Source organism: Geotrypetes seraphini, chromosome 3 (assembly GCF_902459505.1).
Source record: "Geotrypetes seraphini chromosome 3, aGeoSer1.1, whole genome shotgun sequence".
In the NCBI taxonomy this organism is placed as follows: domain Eukaryota; kingdom Metazoa; phylum Chordata; class Amphibia; order Gymnophiona; family Dermophiidae; genus Geotrypetes; species Geotrypetes seraphini.
The window spans coordinates 11,983,880-12,011,342 of NC_047086.1; the positions used below are offsets into that span (position 1 = coordinate 11,983,880).

The following is a 27,463-nucleotide window of genomic DNA, read 5'->3' on the forward strand; positions in this document are numbered from 1 at the left end:
GATGCAACGCGCATGACAGTGACATCATCGCGCCACATCTGCACATGCTGAGGCCCTCCAGACACAGCCCCAAGCTCAAGGAAGGAGAGGAAACAAGGTTTGTATGGGGGCGGGTCACATTCTCTTTTTGACTTCTTGAAATATGGTAAGTCTATGAAAGGTGTACTTTGGGGGAAGGGAGGTTTGTATGGGGGCGGGTCACATTCTCTTTTTGACTTCTTGAAATATGGTAAGTCTATGAAAGGTGTACTTTACGGGAAGGGAGGTTTGTATGGGGGTGGGTCACATTCTCTTTTTGACTTCTTGAAATATGGTAAGTCTATGAAAGGTGTACTTTACGGGAAGGGAGGTTTGTATGGGGGTGGGTCACATTCTCTTTTTGACTTCTTGAAATATGGTAAGTCTATGAAAGGTGTACTTTACGGGAAGGGAGGTTTGTATGGGGGTGGGTCACATTCTCTTTTTGACTTCTTGAAATATGGTAAGTCTATGAAAGGTGTACTTTACGGGAAGGGAGGTTTGTATGGGGGTGGGTCACATTCTCTTTTTGACTTCTTGAAATATGGTAAGTCTATGAAAGGTGTACTTTGGGGGAAGGGAGGTTTGTATGGGGGCGGGTCACATTCTCTTTTTGACTTCTTGAAATATGGTAAGTCTATGAAAGGTGTACTTTACGGGAAGGGAGGTTTGTATGGGGGTGGGTCACATTCTCTTTTTGACTTCTTGAAATATGGTAAGTCTATGAAAGGTGTACTTTGGTGGAAGGGAGGTTTGTATGGGGGCGGGTCACATTCTCTTTTTGACTTCTTGAAATATGGTAAGTCTATGAAAGGTGTACTTTGGGGGAAGGGAGGTTTGTATGGGGGCGGGTCACATTCTCTTTTTGACTTCTTGAAATATGGTAAGTCTATGAAAGGTGTACTTTGGGGGAAGGGAGGTTTGTATGGGGGCGGGTCACATTCTCTTTTTGACTTCTTGAAATATGGTAAGTCTATGAAAGGTGTACTTTAGGGGAAGGGAGGTTTGTATGGGGGCGGGTCACATTCTCTTTTTGACTTCTTGAAATATGGTAAGTTTATGAAAGGTGTACTTTGGGGGAAGGGAGGTTTGTTTGGGGGCGGGTCACATTCTCTTTTTGACTTCTTGAAATATGGTAAGTCTATGAAAGGTGTACTTTGGGGGAAGGGAGGTTTGTATGGGGGCGGGTCACATTCTCTTTTTGACTTCTTGAAATATGGTAAGTCTATGAAAGGTGTACTTTGGGGGAAGGGAGGTTTGTATGGGGGCGGGTCACATTCTCTTTTTGACTTCTTGAAATATGGTAAGTCTATGAAAGGTGTACTTTAGGGGAAGGGAGGTTTGTATGGGGGTGGGTCACATTCTCTTTTTGACTTCTTGAAATATGGTAAGTCTATGAAAGGTGTACTTTGGTGGAAGGGAGGTTTGTATGGGGGCGGGTCACATTCTCTTTTTGACTTCTTGAAATATGGTAAGTCTATGAAAGGTGTACTTTGGGGGAAGGGAGGTTTGTATGGGGGCGGGTCACATTCTCTTTTTGACTTCTTGAAATATGGTAAGTCTATGAAAGGTGTACTTTACGGGAAGGGAGGTTTGTATGGGGGTGGGTCACATTCTCTTTTTGACTTCTTGAAATATGGTAAGTCTATGAAAGGTGTACTTTGGGGGAAGGGAGGTTTGTATGGGGGCGGGTCACATTCTCTTTTTGACTTCTTGAAATATGGTAAGTCTATGAAAGGTGTACTTTACGGGAAGGGAGGTTTGTATGGGGGTGGGTCACATTCTCTTTTTGACTTCTTGAAATATGGTAAGTCTATGAAAGGTGTACTTTGGTGGAAGGGAGGTTTGTATGGGGGTGGGTCACATTCTCTTTTTGACTTCTTGAAATATGGTAAGTCTATGAAAGGTGTACTTTGGTGGAAGGGAGGTTTGTATGGGGGCGGGTCACATTCTCTTTTTGACTTCTTGAAATATGGTAAGTCTATGAAAGGTGTACTTTGGGGGAAGGGAGGTTTGTATGGGGGCGGGTCACATTCTCTTTTTGACTTCTTGAAATATGGTAAGTCTATGAAAGGTGTACTTTAGGGGAAGGGAGGTTTGTATGGGGGCGGGTCACATTCTCTTTTTGACTTCTTGAAATATGGTAAGTCTATGAAAGGTGTACTTTGGTGGAAGGGAGGTTTGTATGGGGGCGGGTCACATTCTCTTTTTGACTTCTTGAAATATGGTAAGTCTATGAAAGGTGTACTTTAGGGGAAGGGAGGTTTGTATGGGGGCGGGTCACATTCTCTTTTTGACTTCTTGAAATATGGTAAGTCTATGAAAGGTGTACTTTGGGGGAAGGGAGGTTTGTATGGGGGCGGGTCACATTCTCTTTTTGACTTCTTGAAATATGGTAAGTCTATGAAAGGTGTACTTTAGGGGAAGGGAGGTTTGTATGGGGGTGGGTCACATTCTCTTTTTGACTTCTTGAAATATGGTAAGTCTATGAAAGGTGTACTTTGGGGGAAGGGAGGTTTGTATGGGGGCGGGTCACATTCTCTTTTTGACTTCTTGAAATATGGTAAGTCTATGAAAGGTGTACTTTACGGGAAGGGAGGTTTGTATGGGGGTGGGTCACATTCTCTTTTTGACTTCTTGAAATATGGTAAGTCTATGAAAGGTGTACTTTGGTGGAAGGGAGGTTTGTATGGGGGCGGGTCACATTCTCTTTTTGACTTCTTGAAATATGGTAAGTCTATGAAAGGTGTACTTTGGGGGAAGGGAGGTTTGTATGGGGGCGGGTCACATTCTCTTTTTGACTTCTTGAAATATGGTAAGTCTATGAAAGGTGTACTTTACGGGAAGGGAGGTTTGTATGGGGGTGGGTCACATTCTCTTTTTGACTTCTTGAAATATGGTAAGTCTATGAAAGGTGTACTTTGGGGGAAGGGAGGTTTGTATGGGGGCGGGTCACATTCTCTTTTTGACTTCTTGAAATATGGTAAGTCTATGAAAGGTGTACTTTACGGGAAGGGAGGTTTGTATGGGGGTGGGTCACATTCTCTTTTTGACTTCTTGAAATATGGTAAGTCTATGAAAGGTGTACTTTGGTGGAAGGGAGGTTTGTATGGGGGCGGGTCACATTCTCTTTTTGACTTCTTGAAATATGGTAAGTCTATGAAAGGTGTACTTTAGGGGAAGGGAGGTTTGTATGGGGGCGGGTCACATTCTCTTTTTGACTTCTTGAAATATGGTAAGTCTATGAAAGGTGTACTTTACGGGAAGGGAGGTTTGTATGGGGGTGGGTCACATTCTCTTTTTGACTTCTTGAAATATGGTAAGTCTATGAAAGGTGTACTTTGGGGGAAGGGAGGTTTGTAGGGGGGCGGGTCACATTCTCTTTTTGACTTCTTGAAATATGGTAAGTCTATGAAAGGTGTACTTTAGGGGAAGGGAGGTTTGTATGGGGGCGGGTCACATTCTCTTTTTGACTTCTTGAAATATGGTAAGTTTATGAAAGGTGTACTTTGGGGGAAGGGAGGTTTGTTTGGGGGCGGGTCACATTCTCTTTTTGACTTCTTGAAATATGGTAAGTCTATGAAAGGTGTACTTTGGGGGAAGGGAGGTTTGTATGGGGGCGGGTCACATTCTCTTTTTGACTTCTTGAAATATGGTAAGTCTATGAAAGGTGTACTTTGGGGGAAGGGAGGTTTGTATGGGGGCGGGTCACATTCTCTTTTTGACTTCTTGAAATATGGTAAGTCTATGAAAGGTGTACTTTACGGGAAGGGAGGTTTGTATGGGGGTGGGTCACATTCTCTTTTTGACTTCTTGAAATATGGTAAGTCTATGAAAGGTGTACTTTGGTGGAAGGGAGGTTTGTATGGGGGCGGGTCACATTCTCTTTTTGACTTCTTGAAATATGGTAAGTCTATGAAAGGTGTACTTTGGGGGAAGGGAGGTTTGTATGGGGGCGGGTCACATTCTCTTTTTGACTTCTTGAAATATGGTAAGTCTATGAAAGGTGTACTTTACGGGAAGGGAGGTTTGTATGGGGGTGGGTCACATTCTCTTTTTGACTTCTTGAAATATGGTAAGTCTATGAAAGGTGTACTTTAGGGGAAGGGAGGTTTGTATGGGGGCGGGTCACATTCTCTTTTTGACTTCTTGAAATATGGTAAGTCTATGAAAGGTGTACTTTACGGGAAGGGAGGTTTGTATGGGGGTGGGTCACATTCTCTTTTTGACTTCTTGAAATATGGTAAGTCTATGAAAGGTGTACTTTGGTGGAAGGGAGGTTTGTATGGGGGCGGGTCACATTCTCTTTTTGACTTCTTGAAATATGGTAAGTCTATGAAAGGTGTACTTTGGGGGAAGGGAGGTTTGTATGGGGGCGGGTCACATTCTCTTTTTGACTTCTTGAAATATGGTAAGTCTATGAAAGGTGTACTTTAGGGGAAGGGAGGTTTGTATGGGGGCGGGTCACATTCTCTTTTTGACTTCTTGAAATATGGTAAGTCTATGAAAGGTGTACTTTGGGGGAAGGGAGGTTTGTATGGGGGCGGGTCACATTCTCTTTTTGACTTCTTGAAATATGGTAAGTCTATGAAAGGTGTACTTTACGGGAAGGGAGGTTTGTATGGGGGTGGGTCACATTCTCTTTTTGACTTCTTGAAATATGGTAAGTCTATGAAAGGTGTACTTTGGGGGAAGGGAGGTTTGTATGGGGGCGGGTCACATTCTCTTTTTGACTTCTTGAAATATGGTAAGTCTATGAAAGGTGTACTTTACGGGAAGGGAGGTTTGTATGGGGGTGGGTCACATTCTCTTTTTGACTTCTTGAAATATGGTAAGTCTATGAAAGGTGTACTTTGGTGGAAGGGAGGTTTGTATGGGGGCGGGTCACATTCTCTTTTTGACTTCTTGAAATATGGTAAGTCTATGAAAGGTGTACTTTGGGGGAAGGGAGGTTTGTATGGGGGCGGGTCACATTCTCTTTTTGACTTCTTGAAATATGGTAAGTCTATGAAAGGTGTACTTTACGGGAAGGGAGGTTTGTATGGGGGTGGGTCACATTCTCTTTTTGACTTCTTGAAATATGGTAAGTCTATGAAAGGTGTACTTTGGGGGAAGGGAGGTTTGTATGGGGGCGGGTCACATTCTCTTTTTGACTTCTTGAAATATGGTAAGTCTATGAAAGGTGTACTTTACGGGAAGGGAGGTTTGTATGGGGGTGGGTCACATTCTCTTTTTGACTTCTTGAAATATGGTAAGTCTATGAAAGGTGTACTTTGGTGGAAGGGAGGTTTGTATGGGGGCGGGTCACATTCTCTTTTTGACTTCTTGAAATATGGTAAGTCTATGAAAGGTGTACTTTAGGGGAAGGGAGGTTTGTATGGGGGCGGGTCACATTCTCTTTTTGACTTCTTGAAATATGGTAAGTCTATGAAAGGTGTACTTTAGGGGAAGGGAGGTTTGTATGGGGGCGGGTCACATTCTCTTTTTGACTTCTTGAAATATGGTAAGTCTATGAAAGGTGTACTTTGGGAGGAAGGGGGGGGCTGAAGAAATTTTAGAACAAGAACGCACACAGTTTAATCTGAAAATATGTAAAAATAAAAGAAACTCAGTACAAAAGAGAAAAGACTTTACATTAAGACCGAAAGAAAGATTAGTTCTTACCTTGGCAATCTTCTTTCTTGTCGGTGTCTAGTGGTCCTGAACATTAGGGGTCTTGTATCTGAACCAGCAAGTTGCTTGCAGAAAACTGTCAATCGTGTTTTCCAACTCCACCTCCTATCCCCTCAGTTTTGTCAAAAGCAATCAAGTAGCACTGTAATAAAAGACATGAAAGAAAGGAGGAAAACAGGGAAAAATCCCTGACACTACAACTTTGTTTTGCTCTGTAACAAACATAGGAAATAACAGTATAACATCCAAACTTGTGCAACTAGCACCAATTATGTATAGAGCTTGTAGTTACTCACCTTAAACCATAATGGCATCATCTTTCTTTTATTTTTATTTTCTCTCAGTTCCTCTGAAAGACAGAAAATTCTTCAAATCCAGATTGATCCTAAGGCAGAAGGCAGGCAAAGCCCATACACAGGGAGGGGCTTCAAGACCAGATAATGCCACGCCGTGGTAACTGGTTTCTGTAGCAGCTCCAAAATCTGCTTCAGGAGCTTCAGTCCGCATGGCGCTGGAAGAAACACTTGGCCCAAAGTCATGTCAAAAAAACCCTCCCAGGTACCGAGTTGGTTTCAGCTGACTCTTCTTGAAGTTGACAATCCAACCCCAACTCTCAAAACTTCCAGCTTCCCTTCCTCCTTGGAAGGAGCCCTGATAACTCAATTGTTCAAATGTGGGTGCACCTGAATCCCAGCCTTTCAGAGGTGCGCTGTGACCACCACCATCACCTTGGTAAAGGTGTGAGGTGCCATGACCAGGCCAAACGGGAACAAGAGAACTGAAAATGCTGCTCCAGCACTTGAAATCGCAAGTACCTCCTGTGAGCCAGGAAAATGAGAATGTGAAAATAGTCCTCCATCAGATCGAAGGATGCAAGAAATTCCTCTGGAGCTACTGTTGCTATGACTGACCAGGCTCCATGCAGAAGTATGGTATCTTCGGAGCTGCATTGACCGACTTGAGATCTAAAATAGAGAATTATGCAAGGAAAAAATTTGTCCCCCAACCTTGCAAACTGTCTGATCCCATCCGCACGAGCCTTGAATAGTAATGATTTTATATTGATTTTATATTATATATTTTATTAAAGTATAAAAAGAAACAATATTCTGTACAACTGTCATTTTATAAATCACAAATACAGAAAAAGGATCAACAAAACCCGTCTCTCTTCACAACATCCCCTCCATTATCAGGAAAACTGAATACTACATAGAAAATTCATCCTAACAGAACACCTCAGTCACAGACTTTCTAGTCTATGGCCCAGAAATATCAAAAAAGGAGAAATTAGGTCCTGACCTGTTAATTTTCCTTCTTTTAGTCCCTCCGGACCGGCACAAAAACTGACGGGTTTACGCTCCTTTGCCAGCAATTGGAGACTGAAACGCTAACTTTTGGCATCAGTACAAGTGAGCTGTGCAGTCCCTTTTACAGTCAGTCTTTACGAATAGCCAAGCAAAAATCTGCCATGAGCAGTCAAACCAGATCTGCATACCATGGGTGCCTGAGCCAATTCAGAGCCACCAGGATCACGTGGCCTGTGTGTCGAGCAAACTGAAAAAGAACTCTGCCCACCAGAGGCCATGGTGGAAAAACAAAGCAGACCTGTCGTCGGCCAAGCCTGAACCAGAGCATCTAGCCTCCGGCCTAGCAAACCCTGTGCCGACTGAAGAACTTTGGCGCTCTGGCGTTGACACTCTTGATCATGAGGTACATGATCTGCTGACCCCAGGACTGAATAATCAACTCTAAGGCCTCCAGCCTGAGACATCACTCACTGGGATCCAGAGCATGACAACTGAGAAAGTCCGCTTGGACATTGTCCACTCCAACTGTGTGGGAGGCTGAGATGTCCAGAAGATGAGCCTCCACCCATTCCATGAGGAGGGAGGTCTCCAGCACCACTAGATGACTCTTGGTGTCCCCTGATGATTGACATAGGCGACTGCTGTGGCATTGGCTGAGAGAACTCGAACTGACTTGCCCTCCAGCAAGGACTGGAATTCCACCAATGTTAGCTGAAATGGCTCTGGTCTCCAGAACACTGATTGACCAGGACGCCTCTATTGGCGACCAGCTGCCCTGAGCCGAGTGATCGAGACACTGAGCTCTCCAACAGAGGAGACTGGCGTCCGTGAGAAGCACTGTCCACTGGGGCTGGTCTAGGCTCACTCTCTGAATCAGATTGGAAGACTGTAGCCACCAATGCAGGCTGCGACAAACTAGCCCCTGAAGAGGAAAAGGAGAGTTCAGATTGTGAATCTGTGGCAACCACCATCAAAGAAAAGGGCACCGTAAAATAAATGCTATTTTGCGGTCTGAAGAATTCCTTTAGGATTGGATCAACTGTAGCACACCCTGAAATAGCTCCGATGGTGAAACACTGGTCATCTTTGGTGTTGTTGATCTTCCTCACTGAGATAAGTATAGCAATTTTCATGAAGTGCTATTGAAATTGAAACTTACTTGCATTGCACAAGGCTTCAGAGCTAGTTAGTGTGGAGGTTTTTTATTGTCAAATGTATTTACTGAGCCCAACAAAAGCAACCAAGAATACAACAATATAACAAATCCAGCTCAAGTTTCCAAAACAAAGAACTAACCCTCCTCAAGCCACCTCCCCCCCCAACACCCCCCACTTCTCAGTCCTCCTTGAAAGCTAGATATAGAATAACAACTTAACAATTCAACAAGCAACTACAAGCCGCCGGAGACATTATAGTCCAAAAGGGTTCCCATGTGCGCTGAAATGCTCGCCCAAGTGGAAAGGAGAAATCTTGCACTCCCCTACGTTCCCATATCAGGAGCGTTATCAGGGGACAACGCCATAGAGAATAGTCCGGTGCCTCCACCTCCAGCCACTTGAGCAAGATGCACTTCAAAGCTATCAGCACCGCCCACCGGAGGAAAGCTGCCGCTCCCAGACGCCGCGAGTGAAAATGAAGAGAGGCACCAAACAAAAGGAGTGGAGAGCGTTGTGTAGTTATGTTCCAAATACGGTCCACAAAAAGGAAAATAGAATTCCAAAAGGATTGAATAGAAGGGCAGGTCCAAAACATGTGTCCTACGCCAGCTTCAGGGGCCCTGCAGTAAAGGCAAACCGCTGAAGCTCGAATCCCAATCAAGTGGGCTCGTTTAGGGGAAACATACAAACGTAAAGGTGGAGGTTTTTTATATCAATGAGGTTCCTGTACCCTGATGTAACCTATAATTAATATTTTATTGCATAAAGGTGGGGATCTGAGGCTTTTTCCTCTGACTTACAATTTAAAGCATCAATAAAGCCGAATATAATGCAAAGGTTTTGATTAGTTTTCAGCAAATTATAATAAGATATGTTTATATTCACTCCTGTGCTACATGCTTTGAATAAGTAGAGAGTGTGTTGTGGTATTGATTGGTTGAATTCTACTTACTTAAGTGATATTTATAAATAAACTTTAAATATAAAATTACATATACTACTCATACATGAAGAAGGACACGGTACTACTTGAAAGGGTCCAGAGAAGAGCAACTAAAATGGTTAAGGGGCTAAAGGAGTTGCCGTATAGCGAGAGATTAGAAAAAATGGGCCTCTTCTCCCTTGAAAAGAAGAGACAGAGGGGACATGATCGAAACATTCAAGATACTGAAGGGAACAGATTTGGGGGTCCTTTTATCAAGGCGCGGTAGGGGTTTAACGCGCGGAAAACTGCCTGCCGCGCTAGTCACTAACCCCTCCATTGACGAGGCGTTAGTATTTCGGCTTGCCGCAGGGGTTAGCATGATGAAATGGTCCGGCGCGCTAACCCCCATAGCGCACCTTGATAAAAGGAGCCCTTAGTAGATAAAGATAGGTTGTTCATGCTCTCTAAGGCAGGGAGAATGAGAGGGCACTCTCTGAAGTTAAAAGGAGATAGATTCCTTACAAACGTAAGGAAGTTCTTCTTCACCCAGAGAGTGGTGGAAAACCTTTTCCGGAGACTTTTATAGGGGAAAACACCCTCCAGGGATTCAAGACAAAGTTAGACAAGTTCCTGGTGAACCGGAACATACGCAGGTAGGGCTGGTCTCAGTTAGGCTGCTGGTCTTTGATCAGAGGGCTGCCGCGTGAGTGGACTACTGGGCACGATGGACCACTGGTCTGACCCAGCAGCGACAATTCTTATGTTCTTATAAAATGCAACATTAATATGTAAAATCATGTAAGGTACATTTTATTTAAAAAACATGATAATAATATCTAAAATAATAAATAAGACCAAAATATAATTTGGTATAATTGCAATGTATAACTTTTTTTTTTAAAATAATCTTTATTCATTTTTAAAAACACTTTCAACACGTGAAAATAGAGATAATTAAACATTGTACACTTTAGACATCACTTAATATATTACAGGATAAATACAGATCAATACCCTCCCCCCCACCCACCTTATTCTCTTATCATTAAAATATCTATAAAATTTTATCTTAGTTTCCGAAATACACTATACATTTTTTAAAACATAAATTACACATATATAACCATTCAGTCTTATTTATCAATCCTCAAAAATACCATCCTTCCCCCCAATTACCATCCTTAAAAATAATAAATTAAAAAAAATTTATATTCCTCCCCCCCCCCCGGATGTGCATTTTATCTAACAACAAAAAACATAACTATAATAATTCTACAAAAGACGTCAATGCACATTTATATTGAAAACATGACTATTGAAAAATTTTGATGTTTAATAACAACTAATGTTCAAATTAGCCCTTTGGAAACAACAAATTATTTGGGACAAACTAATAAACAAAATAAGTATGATTTATAGAAAAATTTCTCAAAAATTGCTTTAATAATAATAAATAATGTCCAAATCTATCTTGGAAACAACAAAAATATATATATTCAAGACAAACTAATAAATGAAGTGTATTTAAAAATATATGTATATTTATATGAAAAAATCCTTTAAAATATTTCCAAAAATTACTTATTTTCTGAATATTTTTTAAAAATTTTTGAAAATGTAAAACATTTCAAATCTCCAAATTCCACAGAAGATATTTAACCACATATCGCACCCTCCCCTCCCCCCCAGTATTTTATTGAATCTTCACCAGCACGAGCATTTTGTTTGGCCTGCTGCTCAAGTCAGAGTTGAGTTTTCCTCTGATGTCACTTCCTGACCCTGCGACCTGGAAGTGATATCAGAGGGGAGCCAGGCCAGTGCGAGCAGCAGGCCTGAGAAGTTGCTCGCGCTGGCAAAGAAGTATGGGGTGGGGGAAGGGATGGCACGAATGTGGCATGGGGGAGGGGTAGAGAGGTGCCGGTGACCCCACCAAGATGCCGCTTGGGGTGGTCTATCCCCTCCCCCTCTATTACACCACTGTATGTCACCTAAAAAACTGGCACTGACTAGGGCGGTGCTAAGTACAATTTTGGAAAACATAAGCACCCATTATAGAATCATGCTTAGTGCAACTTGAACGTGCTTAGGCACTCTAATATTTAGGAGCACCCTATTTATGTCAGGGGTTTCTTGGCCTAAATACCTGCACCTAAGTTAGACGCCCAGTGGCTCCTAACTCGAAAATAGGCACCTAACTCAAAAACACCTCCCCCCCATGTTATTCAAAAAATATATCAAGAAATCCTAACACATCTCCATGACTATCCCCACTCTTGTAAATTTCCCATCAAAGTCTCAACCATGTAAAGAGCCCCCTAATTTGTAATTTTCCTGGAAATGTCCAGTTATCTTCTTTTGTAATCCACCTAGAACTGCAAGGTATTGGCGGAATAGAAGTCACTAATGTAATATAATGTAATGTAACATACTATTAACAATAGCAGTATATAAACTAGAAATCAACATAGAATTAAATTTATTAATGTAAAAACATCTATTTTTTTGTATAGTATATCATTAGATACTATCCCAGCGGGACAAGTTTAAATTTATTTGTTTTGAAAGAAGAATTTAGAAAATGAATTAAATGTTTTGTAAGGTGAATCTGGAAAACATATCTGAATAATAACTGTGTGAGGTAATGCTGAATAATATCACTTATAATTGATACCTGTAAAATTTACATTGTATCAACCCAAAAATATATTCTAAATAGCTTGAACCTACAAGATCAAAAAATGAAAAGTTTCAAGTTTATTAAAAAAAAATTTATACCACTTATTCAAATTTCTAAGTGGTGTACAACAATAATAAAAAGAAATATCTTTAAAAGGAACAAAACAATTGGAATTAAAAAATTATACAAACCATGTTGGTTTAGTAGACACATACAAAAACATATATACTAACTGCACACAACTGGGAAAGAAGGATGGAACTACAATATTGGGAAAAGGCACACTTAGGGAAGAAACAATAGGTAAGGGTAGAGGCTGTAGTTGATTTAGTCCTGAAAAGGACAGTTTTATCCAAAAGCATCTTCAAATAGGAATGTTTTTAGTTTTGCTTTAAATTGCTTTGTCGTGGATTTGATTCATAAATGATTAGGAAAGAGAAAGAAAAAAATAAGGGGGGAAAAAGGAAATTCAGTGTCGCCACTACCTCTTGATTGCTGTCCTCCTGCACGGAAACACTCTGCCATGGAGACTTCATCCTGGGATAAAAGTGGCATGGAATTAGGCTTGCTATCCTCCTAGTCTGTGCCAGATTGAACCTCCTGGTCCAAGTCTGCACCCTTGTCTGGACGGGGTGCCTGTTGAAGGGGGAAACCACTGGCGCATTGCTAACAGCTGCTGAGGACCCTCAGCAGTTCCAATAAGCATTCTACATAAATGTTACAAAATCCAGTGTGAAGTCTGGTCCTAGGGATCTAACCGACCCCGTCAAGGACACCCTGCCAGTTCTCCTGCTGCAGCCCCCATGCAACTGCACTGGGCTAATATAAATTCGGAGGGTCCTGGGAGGGGTATGGGGATGTGCCTCCTGTGGTTCTCCAGCCCTGGAGAACTTGGAGGAGGCTGAGCTGAGGCTCCTTCTCCTACCCACATGCTCTGCCACATGCGGGACATGGACTCTCCTTGGCCATCCATCCAGCACAAACCTGGCATCATATAGGGAGTAAAAAGGCCTGAGTAAAATTCGAGGGGTTTTGAGGCAGATGGAGGCAAAAGAAAAAACGATTGTTTAAAACCCAAGATGGCCACTGAAGCCAAAAAAAAAACAGCCTGTGGAGACCTCCCTGAATGAAAAAAAATCACAGGGAAAGGGGTTTTGGAGGTGAGAGACCTGGGCTCTGGGGTCAGAAGCGCTCAAATTCAACTTTTAAGGACCTTCACCTCCCCCAGGCTTCAATAGCCTTATTCACTGTGCCATATGGTGCCTGCCTGCTTCAGCACAGGATTTCAGCTGGAATCAAAGGCAGAAGAAATCTGCCTCACAGATTCACTAGACGAATCTGGTATTCTAGCTGCCAGTTGGACTTAACCTCAACTCCCGGAAAACAATGCCGTGAAAAGGGGAGGACCACGCATCTGGCCCACTGTTAGTCCCAGCCAAGCCGGGGAGGAGTCCACATAGCCTGTGCTCAAGCTCCTGACTAAATCAGGGATGCGAGCAGTTACACAGGTGACGGCTCCTGGGCTCTAAAAAAATCCCAGCAGACTGGCTAGCCAGCTGTCCCTGAGGGGATGATCCTGCTAGCAGCAGACTTCCACAGTGCAAGTCTGATTCTTCTTCTAGGCAGAGTTCCCACCAAGTGGGAACCTCCGGGCACCGAGTCTCCAAAAAACACTGAACAAAAATAGCCCCAAATAATAAAACCTAGAGCAGATCAAAAGCACTTCTGAGCAACTTGATTGCAGAAAATAAACTGAGGGGGAAGGAAGGAGGTGGAGTTGGAAAACATGATTGACAGTTTTCTGCAAGCAACTTGCTGGTTCAGATACAAGACCCTAGCGTTCAGGATCACTAGACACATTGTACTAGAAAGAGAATACACTGGCTCATAGTCTGCCAGTGCTTTACAAAACCTGCCTTGCTGTGAGTTTATTTCTAAGTTTAGCAAGCTCATCTCTGCAAACAGGAGCATATTCACAGGCAAATTGTTCCCATGCTCCCACCTGGAAAGGAGAGAGACTTTCCCTCATGCGGAGTACCAGCTGCATCTTTCAGGCTACTGTTTTTGAAATTTTTTCAGCTATTTCCCTGCAGTACCTCAAAACTCCTGGGAGCAGTCATATGGAAAAGGGGGTGGGGAGGTCACAATTTAGCTGAAGCATACATACTCTCTTTCCCACCTAATTCAATGGTCTGAAATATAAGCTACTTCCACAAGGGTGCATGGAAACAGCTGACAGGAAAGGATCCAGTTACAAGTTAGAAAAAAAGAATTTAATTGATATAGCAAATGAATCAAAAATAAACTTTAAAAAGCCAAGTTTGGAAAAGAAACTCTGAAGAGGTGTTAATCTTACTCTTTTAACAGGAAAAAGGTTCCTGACAGAATTCGGCCTCTCACAACATCGTTGAACCCTTCCCGCCTGGTTGCAGCATACATGGCTTCAGTGGAGTTGTCTACGTCACAGCGGTGTCCTGAAAAAGCCTCAAACAAATACAATACACCGTCATCCATTGTTGTGCCAAACTGTTAACAGGTGACCTTGGTTCAAGTACATCATTGCCCTTTTAATTAAGAGCTTGGAAAGAAAACAATTTTGGCCTACCACATGATATTCTCAAATTTATGCTCCATTATTCTCCAAATAATTCCTAATATTCTGGGTTTGTTTTACTCATCACCATGCCAGAGACATGTTTTCCTGCTCTTCATCAGTAAATACATAAAAACGCTCTTTAATACGTGTTGCATGACAACAGGAGCTTTGCCTCTCTGTGAGTTGCGTTTAAAGGTCAAAAGGATTCTGCGATTTGAAATCTGACTAGCTCTTGGAGCAGGAAAGGACTCATGCACAGCTAGGTCATGCCAGTAGTGAGAGAGACAGGAAGGTAGGTAACCCAAGCCATTACAGTAATTGTAAGGCATCAGTTCAGATCATTTTACAGGGGAAACATCAGTAACAGGGCCCCTACTAATCATTCTTTTTAAAAAATTATTTGTATTTGTTACAAGATTCTTCTTAATAAGGTAATACAGAAAAGAAATATTATACCTAAAAACTAAGCCAATTATTATTTCAATCTTCCCTAGACAACTATAAATGTGGAGAATGGCCTAGAGCACAGGTGTCAAAGTCGGTCCTCGAGGGCCAGAATCCAGTCGGGTTTTCAGGATTTCCCCAATGAATCTGCATGAGATCTATTTGCATGCACTGCTTTCAATGCATATTCATTGGGGAAATCCAGAAAACCCGATTGGATTCCGGCCCTCGAGGAGGGACTTTGACACCCCTGGCCTAGAGTTTGGAGCAGTGTATTACATTACATTACATTAGTGATTTCTATTCCGCTTGTGCCTTGCGGTTCTAAGCGTATTGCAAACTGTGTGCCCCCTGAGGTTTCAGGTGTGCCGCGAAACGCTGGGGAGAAGAGGCTCCAGCTGAGAGGCACATCCTGTAGGCCAGGGGTCCCCAAAGTCCCTCCTTGAGGGCCGCAATCCAGTCGGGTTTTCAGGATTTCCCCAATGAATATGCATTGAAAGCAGTGCATGCACATAGATCTCATGCATATTCATTGGGGAAATCCTGAAAACCCGACTGGATTTGGCCCTCAAGGAGGGACTTTGGGGACCCCTGATCTACCCTATCGATGCCTCTAGCTCAGGGATCTCAAAGTCCCTCCTTGAGGGCCGCAATCCAATCGGGTTTTTAGGATTTCCCCAATGATTATGCACTGAAAGCAGTGCATGCACATAGATCTCATGTAGATTCATTGGGGAAATCCTGAAAACCTGACTGGATTCCGACCCTCGAGGATCGGAGTTGCCCTCCCCTGCTCTAAGGGATTCTTTTGGCTGGGTATGGCTTCCTTACAGTACCTGGAGAGGAACTGATTAGACCAGGGATCTCAAAGTCCATCCTTGAGGGCCACAATCCAGTTGGGTTTTCAGGATTTCCCCAATGAATATGCATTGAAAGCAGTGCGTGCACATAGATCTCATGCAGATTCATTGGGGAAATCCTGAAAACCCAACTGGATTGTGGCCCTCAAGGAGGGACTTTGGGGACCCCTGCTTTAGGCAATCAGCAGGCGCCAGCGCCTCATCTTCTCTTGCGTGTCTTCCCTTCCGGCATCCACACTGGCGGCTTAGGGCCTGCCTGGAGTGCCTTTGCACATGCACAGACGTCAATGTGGTGATGTCATGCATGCACACGACACCATCGCGTCAACGTCTGCGCACTTCAGATGCCTTGAGCTGCGGCCACTATGTTTAGTGTGCTGCGGCTTGACAAAGTTGTTTATATAAAACAACAAACACAGTCCTTCGAGTCGTAACTATTTGCAAACATAATTGTTCAAACAATCTTCTGTAAATCTAACGGGTCCTTTTATAAAGGTGCACTGGCGAGCAGTGCGCACTAAATGTCGAGCAGCGGCGTGTGATGCTCTGCTGCGCACCTTTGTAAAAGCCCACAATTTTTCAGGGCAATATCTGATAGTTCATAGTTTCATACTTCATAGTTTATTAAAATTTGATTAAACTCTAAAACATAAAATTCAAAGCGTTGTACATTAAAATAATACAGTGGTGCCTCGCATAACGGACGCCTCGCACAGCGAACGCTGCGCACAACGAACTTTATGTCTTGATTCGTACAACGAACTTCGTTTCACACAACGAAGTCGCCCGAGCTGCATCCTTCCGCGCAGGCACTGCGCTTAACTGCCCTCTCTCCGCCTGGCTCCCTCTTGCCCCCCCCGACTCCCCGACACGATCGGGGCAAGAGGGAGCCCAAGCCCTCTTGCCCCCCCGACTCCCCGACACGATCGGGGCAAGAGGGAGCCCAAGCCCTCTTGCCCCCCCGACTCCCCGACACGATCGGGGCAAGAGGGAGCTCAAGCCCTCTTGCCCCCCCGACTCCCCGACACGATCGGGGCAAGAGGGAGCCCAAGCCCTCTTGCCCCCCCGACTCCCCGACACGATCGGGCCAGGAGGGAGCCCAAGTCCTCCTGGCCACGGCGACCCCCTAACCCCACCCTGCACTACATTACGGGCAGGAGGGATCCCAGGCCCTCCTGCCCTCGACGCAAACCCCCCCTCCCCCCAACGACCGCCCCCCCAAGAACCTCCGACCGCCCCCCCAGACGACCCGCGACCCCCCTGGCCGACCCCCACGACCCCCCCAACCCCCTTCCCCGTACCTTTCTGTAGTTGGCCGGACAGACGGGAGCCAAACCCGCCTGTCCGGCAGGCAGCCAACGACGGAATGAGGCCGGATTGGCCCATCCGTCCCAAAGCTCCGCCTACTGGTGGGGCCTAAGGCGCCTGGGCCAATCAGAATAGGCCCGGGAGCCTTAGGTCCCTCCTGGGGGCGGGGCCTGAGGCACATGGGCCCAACCCGACCATGTGCCTCAGGCCCTGCCCCCAGGAGGGACCTAAGGCTCCCGGGCCTATTCTGATTGGCCCAGGCGCCTTAGGCCCCACCAGTAGGCGGAGCTTTGGGACGGATGGGCCAATCCGGCCTCATTCCGTCGATGGCTGCCTGCCGGACAGGCGGGTTTGGCTCCCGTCTGTCCGGCCAACTACAGAAAGGTACGGGGAAGGGGGTTGGGGGTGTCGTGGGGGTCGGCCAGGGGGGTCGCGGGTCGGCTGGGGGGGCGGTCGGAGGTTCTTGGGGGGGGGCGGTCGTTGGGGGGAGGGGGGGTTTGCGTCGAGGGCAGGAGGGCCTGGGATCCCTCCTGCCCGTAATGTAGTGCAGGGTGGGGTTAGGGGGTCGCCGTGGCCAGGAGGACTTGGGCTCCCTCCTGGCCCGATATTGTCAGGGAGTTGGGGAATCGGCGGGGCAAGAGGGCTTGAGCTCCCTCTTGCCCCGATCGTGTCGGGGAGTCGGGGGGGCAAGAGGGCTTGGGCTCCCTCTTGCCCCGATCGTGTCGGGGAGTCGGGGGGGGGGCAAGAGGGCTTGGGCTCCCTCTTGCCCCGATCGTGTCGGGGAGTCGGGGGGGCAAGAGGGCTTGGGCTCCCTCTTGCCCCGATCGTGTCGGGGGGTCGGGGGGCAAGAGGGCTTGGGCTCCCTCTTGCCCCGATCGTGTCGGGGAGTCGGGGGGGCAAGAGGGCTTGAGCTCCCTCTTGCCCCGATCGTGTCGGGGGTGCCAGGGACCACACGGAGTCACCCACCGTACCACCCGATTCGGGTAAGCGCAGGTATCGGTGGGTGGCTTATTTGCGGGGGGGTGCCTTATTTTACATTTTTTTCTAAAAAGGGGGGGCTGTCTTATTTGATGGCCCTGCCTTATCATCGGGGAAACACGGTAGAAAAAAAAAAAAAATGAACAGTGAAGTCCCAGTTTTTGCCGCTGAGACTCTGCCCTCTCTCACTCTAAAATTAGACTCTACTTAGTCTGTCTTTAAATTTAAAAAATGTGTGTTGTTTTAAAAAACAATTATGTTTTTAGATGTATCTAAATAAAAATAATAACCAAAAATTTATCTTTTTTTATGTCATCTTAGCATATTTTATGCTGCAGAACGAATTATTTTTTTTTACATGTATTCTTATGGGAAAACGCGTTTCACATAACGAACGTTTCGCATAACAAACTTGCTCCTGGAACCAATTAAGTTCGTTGTGTGAGGCACCACTGTACATGACAATTAAAAAAAGGGGAATTAACATCACAAAACAAACATGACTTACCATGGACCCACTAACTTAACATAGGGTAGCTCTTTTGGAGGCTGTTATAGGGGAAAAAACCCTCTAGGGACTCAAGACAAAGTTAGACAAGTTCTTGCTAAACCGCAGGTAGGGCTGGTCTCAGTTAGGGCACTGGTCTGTGACCTAGGGACTGCTGGGCACGATGGACCGCTGGTCTGACCCAGCAGCGGCAATTTTTATGTTCTTATGATAGTAAAACAAGAGGAAAGGAGGGAGAACTACATTTTTAAAGAAAAAAAAGAGAACAAAAAAGGAAAACAAACATCAGGGAAGGGAAAGGGGAAGGTAAAAACGGTAAAATATCAAGAAGGAGTAATTAGGTCCCCATGATCCGAAGCCAAACCGCAAGGCACATGCAGCGGGGTGCCCTGGCCGCCGGCATCCGCTGCCGACGAGGCTTCCCTACCGCTCCAGCCTGAACAACACTTGCACAGGCCGGCCACAAGTACCTCGCACCTGGAGCACTTTTTCCCTTTAAAAGAGCTCATTGTGCTGAAAACCGCCCTAACTGTAAAGAAAGTGCCGGTTGGTTGAGAAAAAAAGGCAGTTATAAAGGGAAATGAGCACACCTCAGGATTTTTTTGTTATTTCTTTTTACTTAGTCAGAACAGACTCCACGGCTCTCAAAACTGGAGGGCTGACCAATCAGGGGGCCAGGCTGCCTGCTGAGGCCCACTACAAAAATATGGGGAGGTGGAGGAAGGTGGGGGGAGGGACCCATCACAAGACCTGCCGGGTTTAACATCCTCGAGGTCAGACGGATCCCCAAACAGAACCCACCGGCACAAAAAGGGGAACCAGGGGTCCACAAACAAAGTTCCAACAGTGCTAAGAGGGGAGCTGAAAAGCCTTACCACTTGCTACCAGAGACTGAGGAAAACTGGAGTAGCAAGAGGGGCATGCTATACTGATATACAAGTTTGATCTCCTTCACCTGCCACCGCAGTAGAGCGTACATTTCTGAAGGCCTGACAGTGCAGTATTTGACCTTCTGCTGACTTGGGGGCGTAGCCTGGGCTCTAAAGTGAAGAGCCTTCCTTTTTGCATGAGGCATATCTTAACAGAGAAAGAGTCATCAGAAAAGGAACAGCAGCAGTCCAGATTGTAGCTCACAGCATCAGCTGCTTGCCACAATTTTGGCCACTCTCCCACTAACCATTTTTCTCCTAGCTGCCTAGAACAGACTAGTCATAAAGCACCGGTCTGGATTATTTTACTGGGGAAACATGCAGATTGATCATCAGCAACAGGTGCCCTGACTACTAATCATTCTTCTACTAACTGCATAGAAGAGAAATAAAAATAGACCTTGGTGCCTACACGTACGTGAAATTGGCAGGTCAATATATAAGCACACCAGGTGCTTTTCTGAAAGGCCATGCCTATGTACTAATGCACGTAACTGCAAGGGGGTGTATAGGAGGAAGAAGCATGTGTGCGCAATGGAAGGGTCTCCAGCTTATCAGCATTAACTATACGTTATGTAAATTATTTTTACTTAAAGTTTCAAGTCAAAATATACATGCTGTTTTATCATGGGACAACAACACAGGCACAATGAATAAGTAAAACAAGACCTATTGTGAAATCTCTCCACATGCACCCTTAAGTCCCCTCATCTGTTCCCAAACCTGCCCTCTCTCAACTCCCTGTGACCAGAACTTCACAACTTAGAGGAGGATCAACGACCCTCCAAACCTATATCGTCTACATTCATACTATTAAGAGTGTTCAAAAAGACAGAACGTACTCTATGTGAAAGGGTATGCACAATGGCATAGCGAGGGTAGGAGGTGGCGACCCCCATGCCCTCCTCTCCACCACTGCTTTAAATTTGTGCAATGTTATTAAATTCTCCCTGGCTCTGTTGAAAGGAAACCAGCCCCAGCCAGCACAATCTTTCACTTTGAACTCTCACATTACCAATGCTCTGCTTTTCCATTTTTTTTAAAAAGGAAATATCCATAAGAATTGCCGTACTGGGACAGACTGAAGGTCCATCAAGCCTAGTATCCTGTTTCTAACAACGGCCAACCCAGGTCCCAAGTAGCAAAACAGTTCAAGACACGGGACTGGATCCGATGCATACTGAGATGCAAATTGAAGTCTAAGTTCTGTCAGTGATATTCTGGACCACCTCGGACAGGTTAACTTCCTATGCTGTGCTTCCACTTATCAATCTGGGGTTGTGGGTTCAAACCCCGCGCTGCTCCCTGTGACCCTGGGCAAGTCACTTAATCCTCCATAGCCCAAGGTACGTTAGATAGATTGTGAGCCCACCAGGACAGAAAGGGAAAATGCTTGAGTACCTGATTGTAAAACCGCTTAGATAACCTTGGTAGGCGGTATATAAAAACCTAATAAACTTGGTTTAAAAAAAACTTGGTTTATCTTTAATCAAATATGAACACTGTTCCTTCTCAGGTTTATGCAGGCTAGCCAAGTGGCTACCTGGATGTTTCTACATTACAAAATTGTAAGGTATATTGGCAACCTTGCTCCTCTGAAATAGAAGCATGCTGCTTCTAATGTTTTTTATAAATTTCCACATTTACAAATCAAGTAAACACTTGTACAGAAAGTTGGTTAGACAGTACAATTCTCGCAAGGTATAAATCTTTATACCTTGATAGTCCTTAAAAGGAAATAAGATTGAAAAGACCTTAATAATTTCATCTAACACAGCTCAAGTCCTCAATTTATGATCCAAGAGTCCCATAAGCGAGAGAAAAAAAAAAGGTAAATTTTAATCAATTAAGAAATATGCTAGACATAGTGCTGAGGTAGGAGATACTTATTAAACTTCTAGAGCACTTGTTGTTCCACCATCTATTCGGGACGTAGCCAAGAAAGCTGTTAATTGATGGGGTTCAAAAAAAACATATTTAACTGAGCGGTGGCATATAATACACTTACAAGGATATCTCAAGTATAAATTCGCCCCTGGTCTCAAAAGAAGAAATTCTCAACGTCGTTTTCGAGTCTCTCTTGAAAGATCAGGGTACATTTGAACTTTTAGTCCTAGGAACTCTTTTTGTTTATTTTTAAAGAAAAGCCTCAATAACCATCCTTTATCAATCAAAAGAGCTACAGTTAATATCAATGTGGACGGTGTTACCATGTCCTTATCAGATGTCTCCAAAATTTCCGATACGTTTAACACTGCTAGATCAGATTTTTCCTGTGAATGAGGCCCATTTTTATTTGGGAGGTAGGAAACTTGAGAAAACGGAGGTAGTGTCTCTTCAGAAACTTGTAAAGTTTCTACCAGGTATGCATGCTGCTTCTATGCCCAGATGGCAAAGGCCGACAGGGTATATTCACTGGCACTGATGTACACAATGGCAAATGAACCCCAACTAATCCAGCAGCTTTTGGGCTTAAAGATTGTAGTCAGTCAGACAGCTGACACCAGAGAACTGTTATTCTATACAGACTGAAATTAGTGTCAGAGACCAAAGTGTTCTCAAAAATTACATCGAAGTTAACTCATTTTACAGTGAATCAGGCCCTGATGAGACAGTTCTGGCAGAGAGCCCAGATCCAGCTGTATCATGTGGGGAAGATAGAGAATCCTGTCCTCTTAATAGACTTCCTACATGTCCTAATTAATCACTCATCTAGACCAGAGGATGAAACGATGCCTAATCACATCATGTCAAGCCTTTCAAAATGAAAACCTTTTACAGAGCCTGTACAACAAGCCAGGAGGCTCAAACACAAGAAAATCACACACTTGTCTCCTCTGTCTGGCCAATTTTATGTTACTCCTCACCAGCTCTTCTACCCCCATTTCTCAGTTATGTCCAACCCTAATTTCTCTATCCCAATGCCTCGGCCTATTCTCTAAGGTGCCACAACGGGGTGTGCTTAGTGCCAGCTCTATAACAATATCAAGATGCACCTAACCCTATAGAGTACATGCGAAAAGTCACTTCGATGCACCAAAACAATGGCTGGTGAACAGTGTTCTGAGAATTTGTGGTTCGCGAATCGCAGACTCAGTCTTTTGCAGTATTTTCCGACCGCCTCTTCCTGGTACTAAAGTCAGGCTATCTGGCGTGTCAAAGCAGCTCCTGATTGGTGTAGCCTGACTTTTAGTACCAGGAAGAGGCGGTCGGAAAATACTAAGCATGATCCTGCATCCGATTTTCAGTACCTGCCGGTGCCACAGCTGGGTCGAGTATTTTTGGAAGAATAAAGGGGTCGAGTATTTTTGGAAGAATAAAGGGTCGAGTATTTTTGGAAGAATAAAGGATCACCTGTTTATTCAGATGAGTTGAAAGACATTTTTATTCATTGCACCTTTTCTTATTGGACAATTCCACTTGTCCCCATCAGCCTGACTTTTAGTACCAGGAAGAGGCGGTCGGAAAATACTAAGCATGATCCTGCATCCGATTTTCAGTACCTGCCGGTGCCACAGCTGCCCTCTCCTGCCTTCGATCCGCTACTAAACTGTATTTGCGGTTTTTCAAAATTCCTGAAACGGAACCCCCGCAAATTTTGGGGGAGTACTGTATTCTTTAAGTTGTGTGTGTGTTGCATGACAAAACAAAAGAACACAACCTGTCTACGGTTAAGGCCTACTTTCATGTATGCACCGGGTTTGTAGAATCGCATTATGCATGTAACTGGCAATTAATGATGTCGATCCAGCCTAGAAGGGCTTCTATTTTCTAAAATTGCCTTTTAATATTTGCTGGACCTGATCAGCTGTAAAGCTCGCACTCTGTGAGAATTCTGTTGGTTGTTCTATGGTGGGAAGTGATTTTTTTTCTCTTACAGCCCCTCAAATTTGGAATTCGCTCCCAATCAACATAAGAAAAGAAAAATTACTTAGCAAGTTTAAAAGTCTCCTAAAAAGTTGACTTTTTAAGGACGCTTTTAACTGATTCATTTAAATTTTATGATTTTACAGTGGACTAGGAATATTGCCAAGTGAAAATTAAGTGGGTAACCTTCCCCAACCTCTTGTTTCATTACCTATCCCTTTTTATTTGTTTTTTAATTGTATTTAATCCTCTTTTTTTTTGCCTCCCTTTTTCAAACGTATTATTTTATTAAAATTAATACTAATTGTCCTGTTTTTTTTAAAAAAAAATTTTATTTTAATCTACGGTAATTTTTAACTAAATGTAAATCGCATTTGATTTGGATTTTGCGATCAAATCAAATATTTTAAATAAACATGAATGAAACTTAAATGGGTGGTGTTTGGAGGGAATGTTCTTGGGATCTTGCCTGTTGATATTGTTTTTTTGTGAAATGTGCTAATAATCTAATCAAATCTAATCTAATCCTTAGGTTTGTATACCGCATCATCTCCACGTTTGTACATCTCGACGCGGTTTACAGTAGGAGAAATAGGAAGGAACTACAACAGAGGGTTAGAGGTAGAAGTGTGAAGAAATAATAATAAAAATGATTTTCACATTTATCCCTAGGGAACTAGAAACATCTTTCTATAACACTAGTAAAAAGTTGAATCTTAGAGCTACATTTGGTAAAACACATTAAAGTGTGTCATTCACTGCAAGACTTGCTTTGTGCAATGGGACTTATTTAATAACACAGCAACGGAGAGAGGGGATCCACGTCAGGGCTTCCAATAAAAAGAACTTCCCATGGTGCTTTCTTTTTGTTCACTTATTTTTTAACAATATGTGCTAAACTAAACTAAACCTTAAGCTTATGCTTAAATCTTTTATTGATTTTTCAATTTAAATTTCAAGTATTACACTTGTACAGAAAGCAATAATAGAATAGATATCAATTATACAGTAAATATAATTCACAAATTAACAAATTTTACTATTTATGCTCAAGTCCTCAACTTAGGATCCAAGAGTCAAAGAAAATTGGCGAAAAATAGAAGAAATTAATAATAATACATAAGAAACTGAAAGCTATAGCACTGAAATGAGGTCATCAATAATCAAATTTAGGGTTCAAAGGTTGTTGCATTCAGACGAGACATTGCCACAAAGTTTGTCAATTGGGATGGTTCAAAAAACACATATTTGAGAGTACGGTAACACACAATACATTTACACGGATGTCTCAAATAAAAAGTCGCCCCCAAGGATAAAACCCCAGGTTTCAAAAGAAGAAATTCACGGCGGCGCCTTTGCGTCTCCCGTGCCAAGTCTGGAAACATTTGTATTTTGTGACCAAGGAAACTTTTCTGTCTATTTTTAAAGTAAAGTTTTAACAACCATGTTTTATCAATTGGCAAAGCTAAAGTAATAATCATAGTGGCTGATGATGTTAAGTCCTTCTCAGATGTCTCTAAGATTTGTGAAATATTTAAGGGTTCTCGGTCTGGAGATTTTACTTTTTGTTGTTGGTTTTGTTCTTTATCAGGCAAATAATAAACCCGTGAAAATGGTGGTAATGAATCTTCAGGTATTTCCAAAGTTTCCACTAAATATCTCTTAAGCATATCTCTGGGTGTTACCAGATCAAGTCTTGGAAAATTAATTAACCTTAAATTGTTACTACGTGAATTGTTCTCAAGCATTTCAATCTTCTTCCTTAGGTTAATATTATCTTTAACTAAAGTCTCTTGCAATTGTTTCGATGTTATAATTTCCTTTTCTATTTTCTGTATGGATGAGTTAGAGGTATTCATTTCTTTTCTTAAGTCCTTCAATTCTTTATTATGTTCCTTAATTTTCCCTTCGATTTGTTGAAAAGTAGGAGTTATATTTTTAACAAAACCAGCCATTAAGTCCCAAATGGAATCTAAAGTCACTTCAGCAGGTTTAATCAATACAATTGGAGTTTGTGTGAATGTGAAGTGCTCACCGTTCTGAAGATTTCCTTCGGGGCTTGTCTTCTGTCCTTCCCCCTCATATTGAGATGTTACTGCCCCAGATATCTCCATGGGGACCCTTGCAGTGAGAGCCCCAGCCTCCAAGCTCTCCAGAAGATCCTTCCTTGCCTCTGGAGAGGAGAAAACCTCAGAATCCGGGGTTTCTCCACCCCTGGGAGAGCTGGTAATCTGAGGCTGCGGGGGTGGTGCCCTAACATCGGGGCTTAGAGTAGTATCGGGCCCAGGAGTGTTCACCGTGGGTTCGCCTCCCTGTGTCCTCAGCAGGCCGCCGTCCGATGTTGCAGTGACCTCCTGCATACGCCGCAGAAGATCTTGGATATTACTAAGAGCGGGGGCTCCAGGACGCCGCGAGGCAGAAGCGGCACTCCGGCCCCGTCTCTTAGGCATCGCGGTAAGCAAAGTACCGCTAGAATTATTCAAAACCGACACTGTTCTGGGACGAGCAACTCAGCGCGTCCTGCTCTCAGTCGCCATCTTGGATCAAACCTTAAGCTTATATACCGCATCTTCTCTAAAAATATAGAGCTCGACGTTGTTTACAAAAGTTAAAAGGGACGTAGAGCGAGAATTGGTAGAGGGAAGCGGAAATTTACATTTTTGAAAACAGCCACGTTTTCAGGCGCTAACACGGTAGGGCCCTCTAATAAATCTCTCCCTTTGAAAGCCACAGTCATTTATCTTTTTCCCATCCTCACAGGGGGAAGTAAATCGGCGACACTATCATTCCCTAACAAGACTCCAGGTCACAGAAGGGTCTAGAAAATGCGACAGAGCCAGGAAAGAACAGTCATCCATTCCTGAAAAAGTTTCACTTTCTCTCATGGTAGAAAATCTAACTCACGGCAGGAAGCCTGCCTTATTATATTCAGAAACTGTTTTCCCAGGAGAAATAAGCAGCAGACATCAGACAGCCTTGATGCAGTCCATTAACCGCCTGCCAGTTCAGCACCTGAATACTAAGATATCCCAGAAAACAGTGTTCAAAAACAGGTGAAAATATTTTCCCTCACTAAACTTTTCTTACCCAGAATTTTAGTGATCTTCAGAACTAATCCTCCAGTGGGCAAATGAAGAGGGAGCATTATCCCTTAAGGAAAGAAAATAGAAAATGCCACGTGTTCTTCAAACCTGCTTCTATCTAGATCAGGGGTGTCCAACCTTTTGGCTTCTCTGGGCCGCATTGGCTGAAAAAAAAATGTTTCTGGGGCCACACAAACGCGCAAATGCTGCAGCAAGACAGAGGAGGGAGCCGGCAAGACGATAAACACCCAGGGCAGCAGAGGAAAATACTGCAACGCCCTCGACCGGGGCCGCACAAAATACTTCATGGGGCCGCATGGGGCCCTTGGGCCACAGGTTGGACACCCCTGATCTAGATTAAAAGGGAATGTAACTGTAATGAGGGATGTCTTAACGCAGTGTTCTTCAGTGCGAGGCCTGGGAGCCAGTGGCCAGAGGCCCTTATAATTTTGGCTTTTTTCCTGCTACTCTGCCTCTTTACTCAAGTTCATGACAGAAAGGGGGAACGTAAAGCACAGTTACTTACCGTAACAGGTGTTATTCAGGGACAGCAGGCAGATATTCTTGACTGATGGGTGACGGCACCGACGGAGCCCCGGTACGGACAATTTTAGAGTGATTGCACTCTAAGAACTTGGAAAGTTCTAGCAGGCCGCACCGCGCACGCGCGAGTGCCTTCCCGCCCGACAGAGGCGCACGGTCCCCAGTTATGATAAGCCAGCTAAGAAGCCAACCCAGGGAGGTGGGTGGGACGCAAGAATATCTGCCTGCTGTCCCTGGATAACACCTGTTACGGTAAGTAACTGTGCTTTATCCCAGGACAAGCAGGCAGCAGATTCTTGACTGATGGGTGACCTCCAAGCTAACAAAAAGAGGGATGGAGGGAAGGTTGGCCATTAGGAAAACAAATTTTGCAAAACAGATTGGCCGAAGTGTCCATCCCGTCTGGAGAATGCATCCAGACAATAGTGAGATGTAAAAGTGTGAACTGAGGACCATGTAGCAGCTTTGCAGATTTCCTCAATAGGCGTGGAATGGAGGAAAGCCACAGATGCTGCCATAGCTCTAACTCTATGGGTCGTGACAGAACCTTCCAGTGTCAGTCCGGTCTGAGCATAACAAAATGAAAT

The 27,463-nt window shown here is 44.0% G+C and overlaps 1 protein-coding gene across 2 annotated transcripts in view; it reads right to left on the minus strand.

Moving 5' to 3' along the window:
- Window positions 1-27,463, minus strand: part of QRSL1 (glutaminyl-tRNA amidotransferase subunit QRSL1) — a 110,941-nt gene that overhangs the window by 15,694 nt on the left and 67,784 nt on the right. For both annotated transcript variants that reach the window (XM_033936855.1, XM_033936856.1), the window contains exon 9: window positions 14,117-14,234. In XM_033936855.1, coding sequence (XP_033792746.1) covers window positions 14,117-14,234 — 118 coding nt within the window. The remainder of the gene's footprint in view (window positions 1-14,116; window positions 14,235-27,463) is intronic.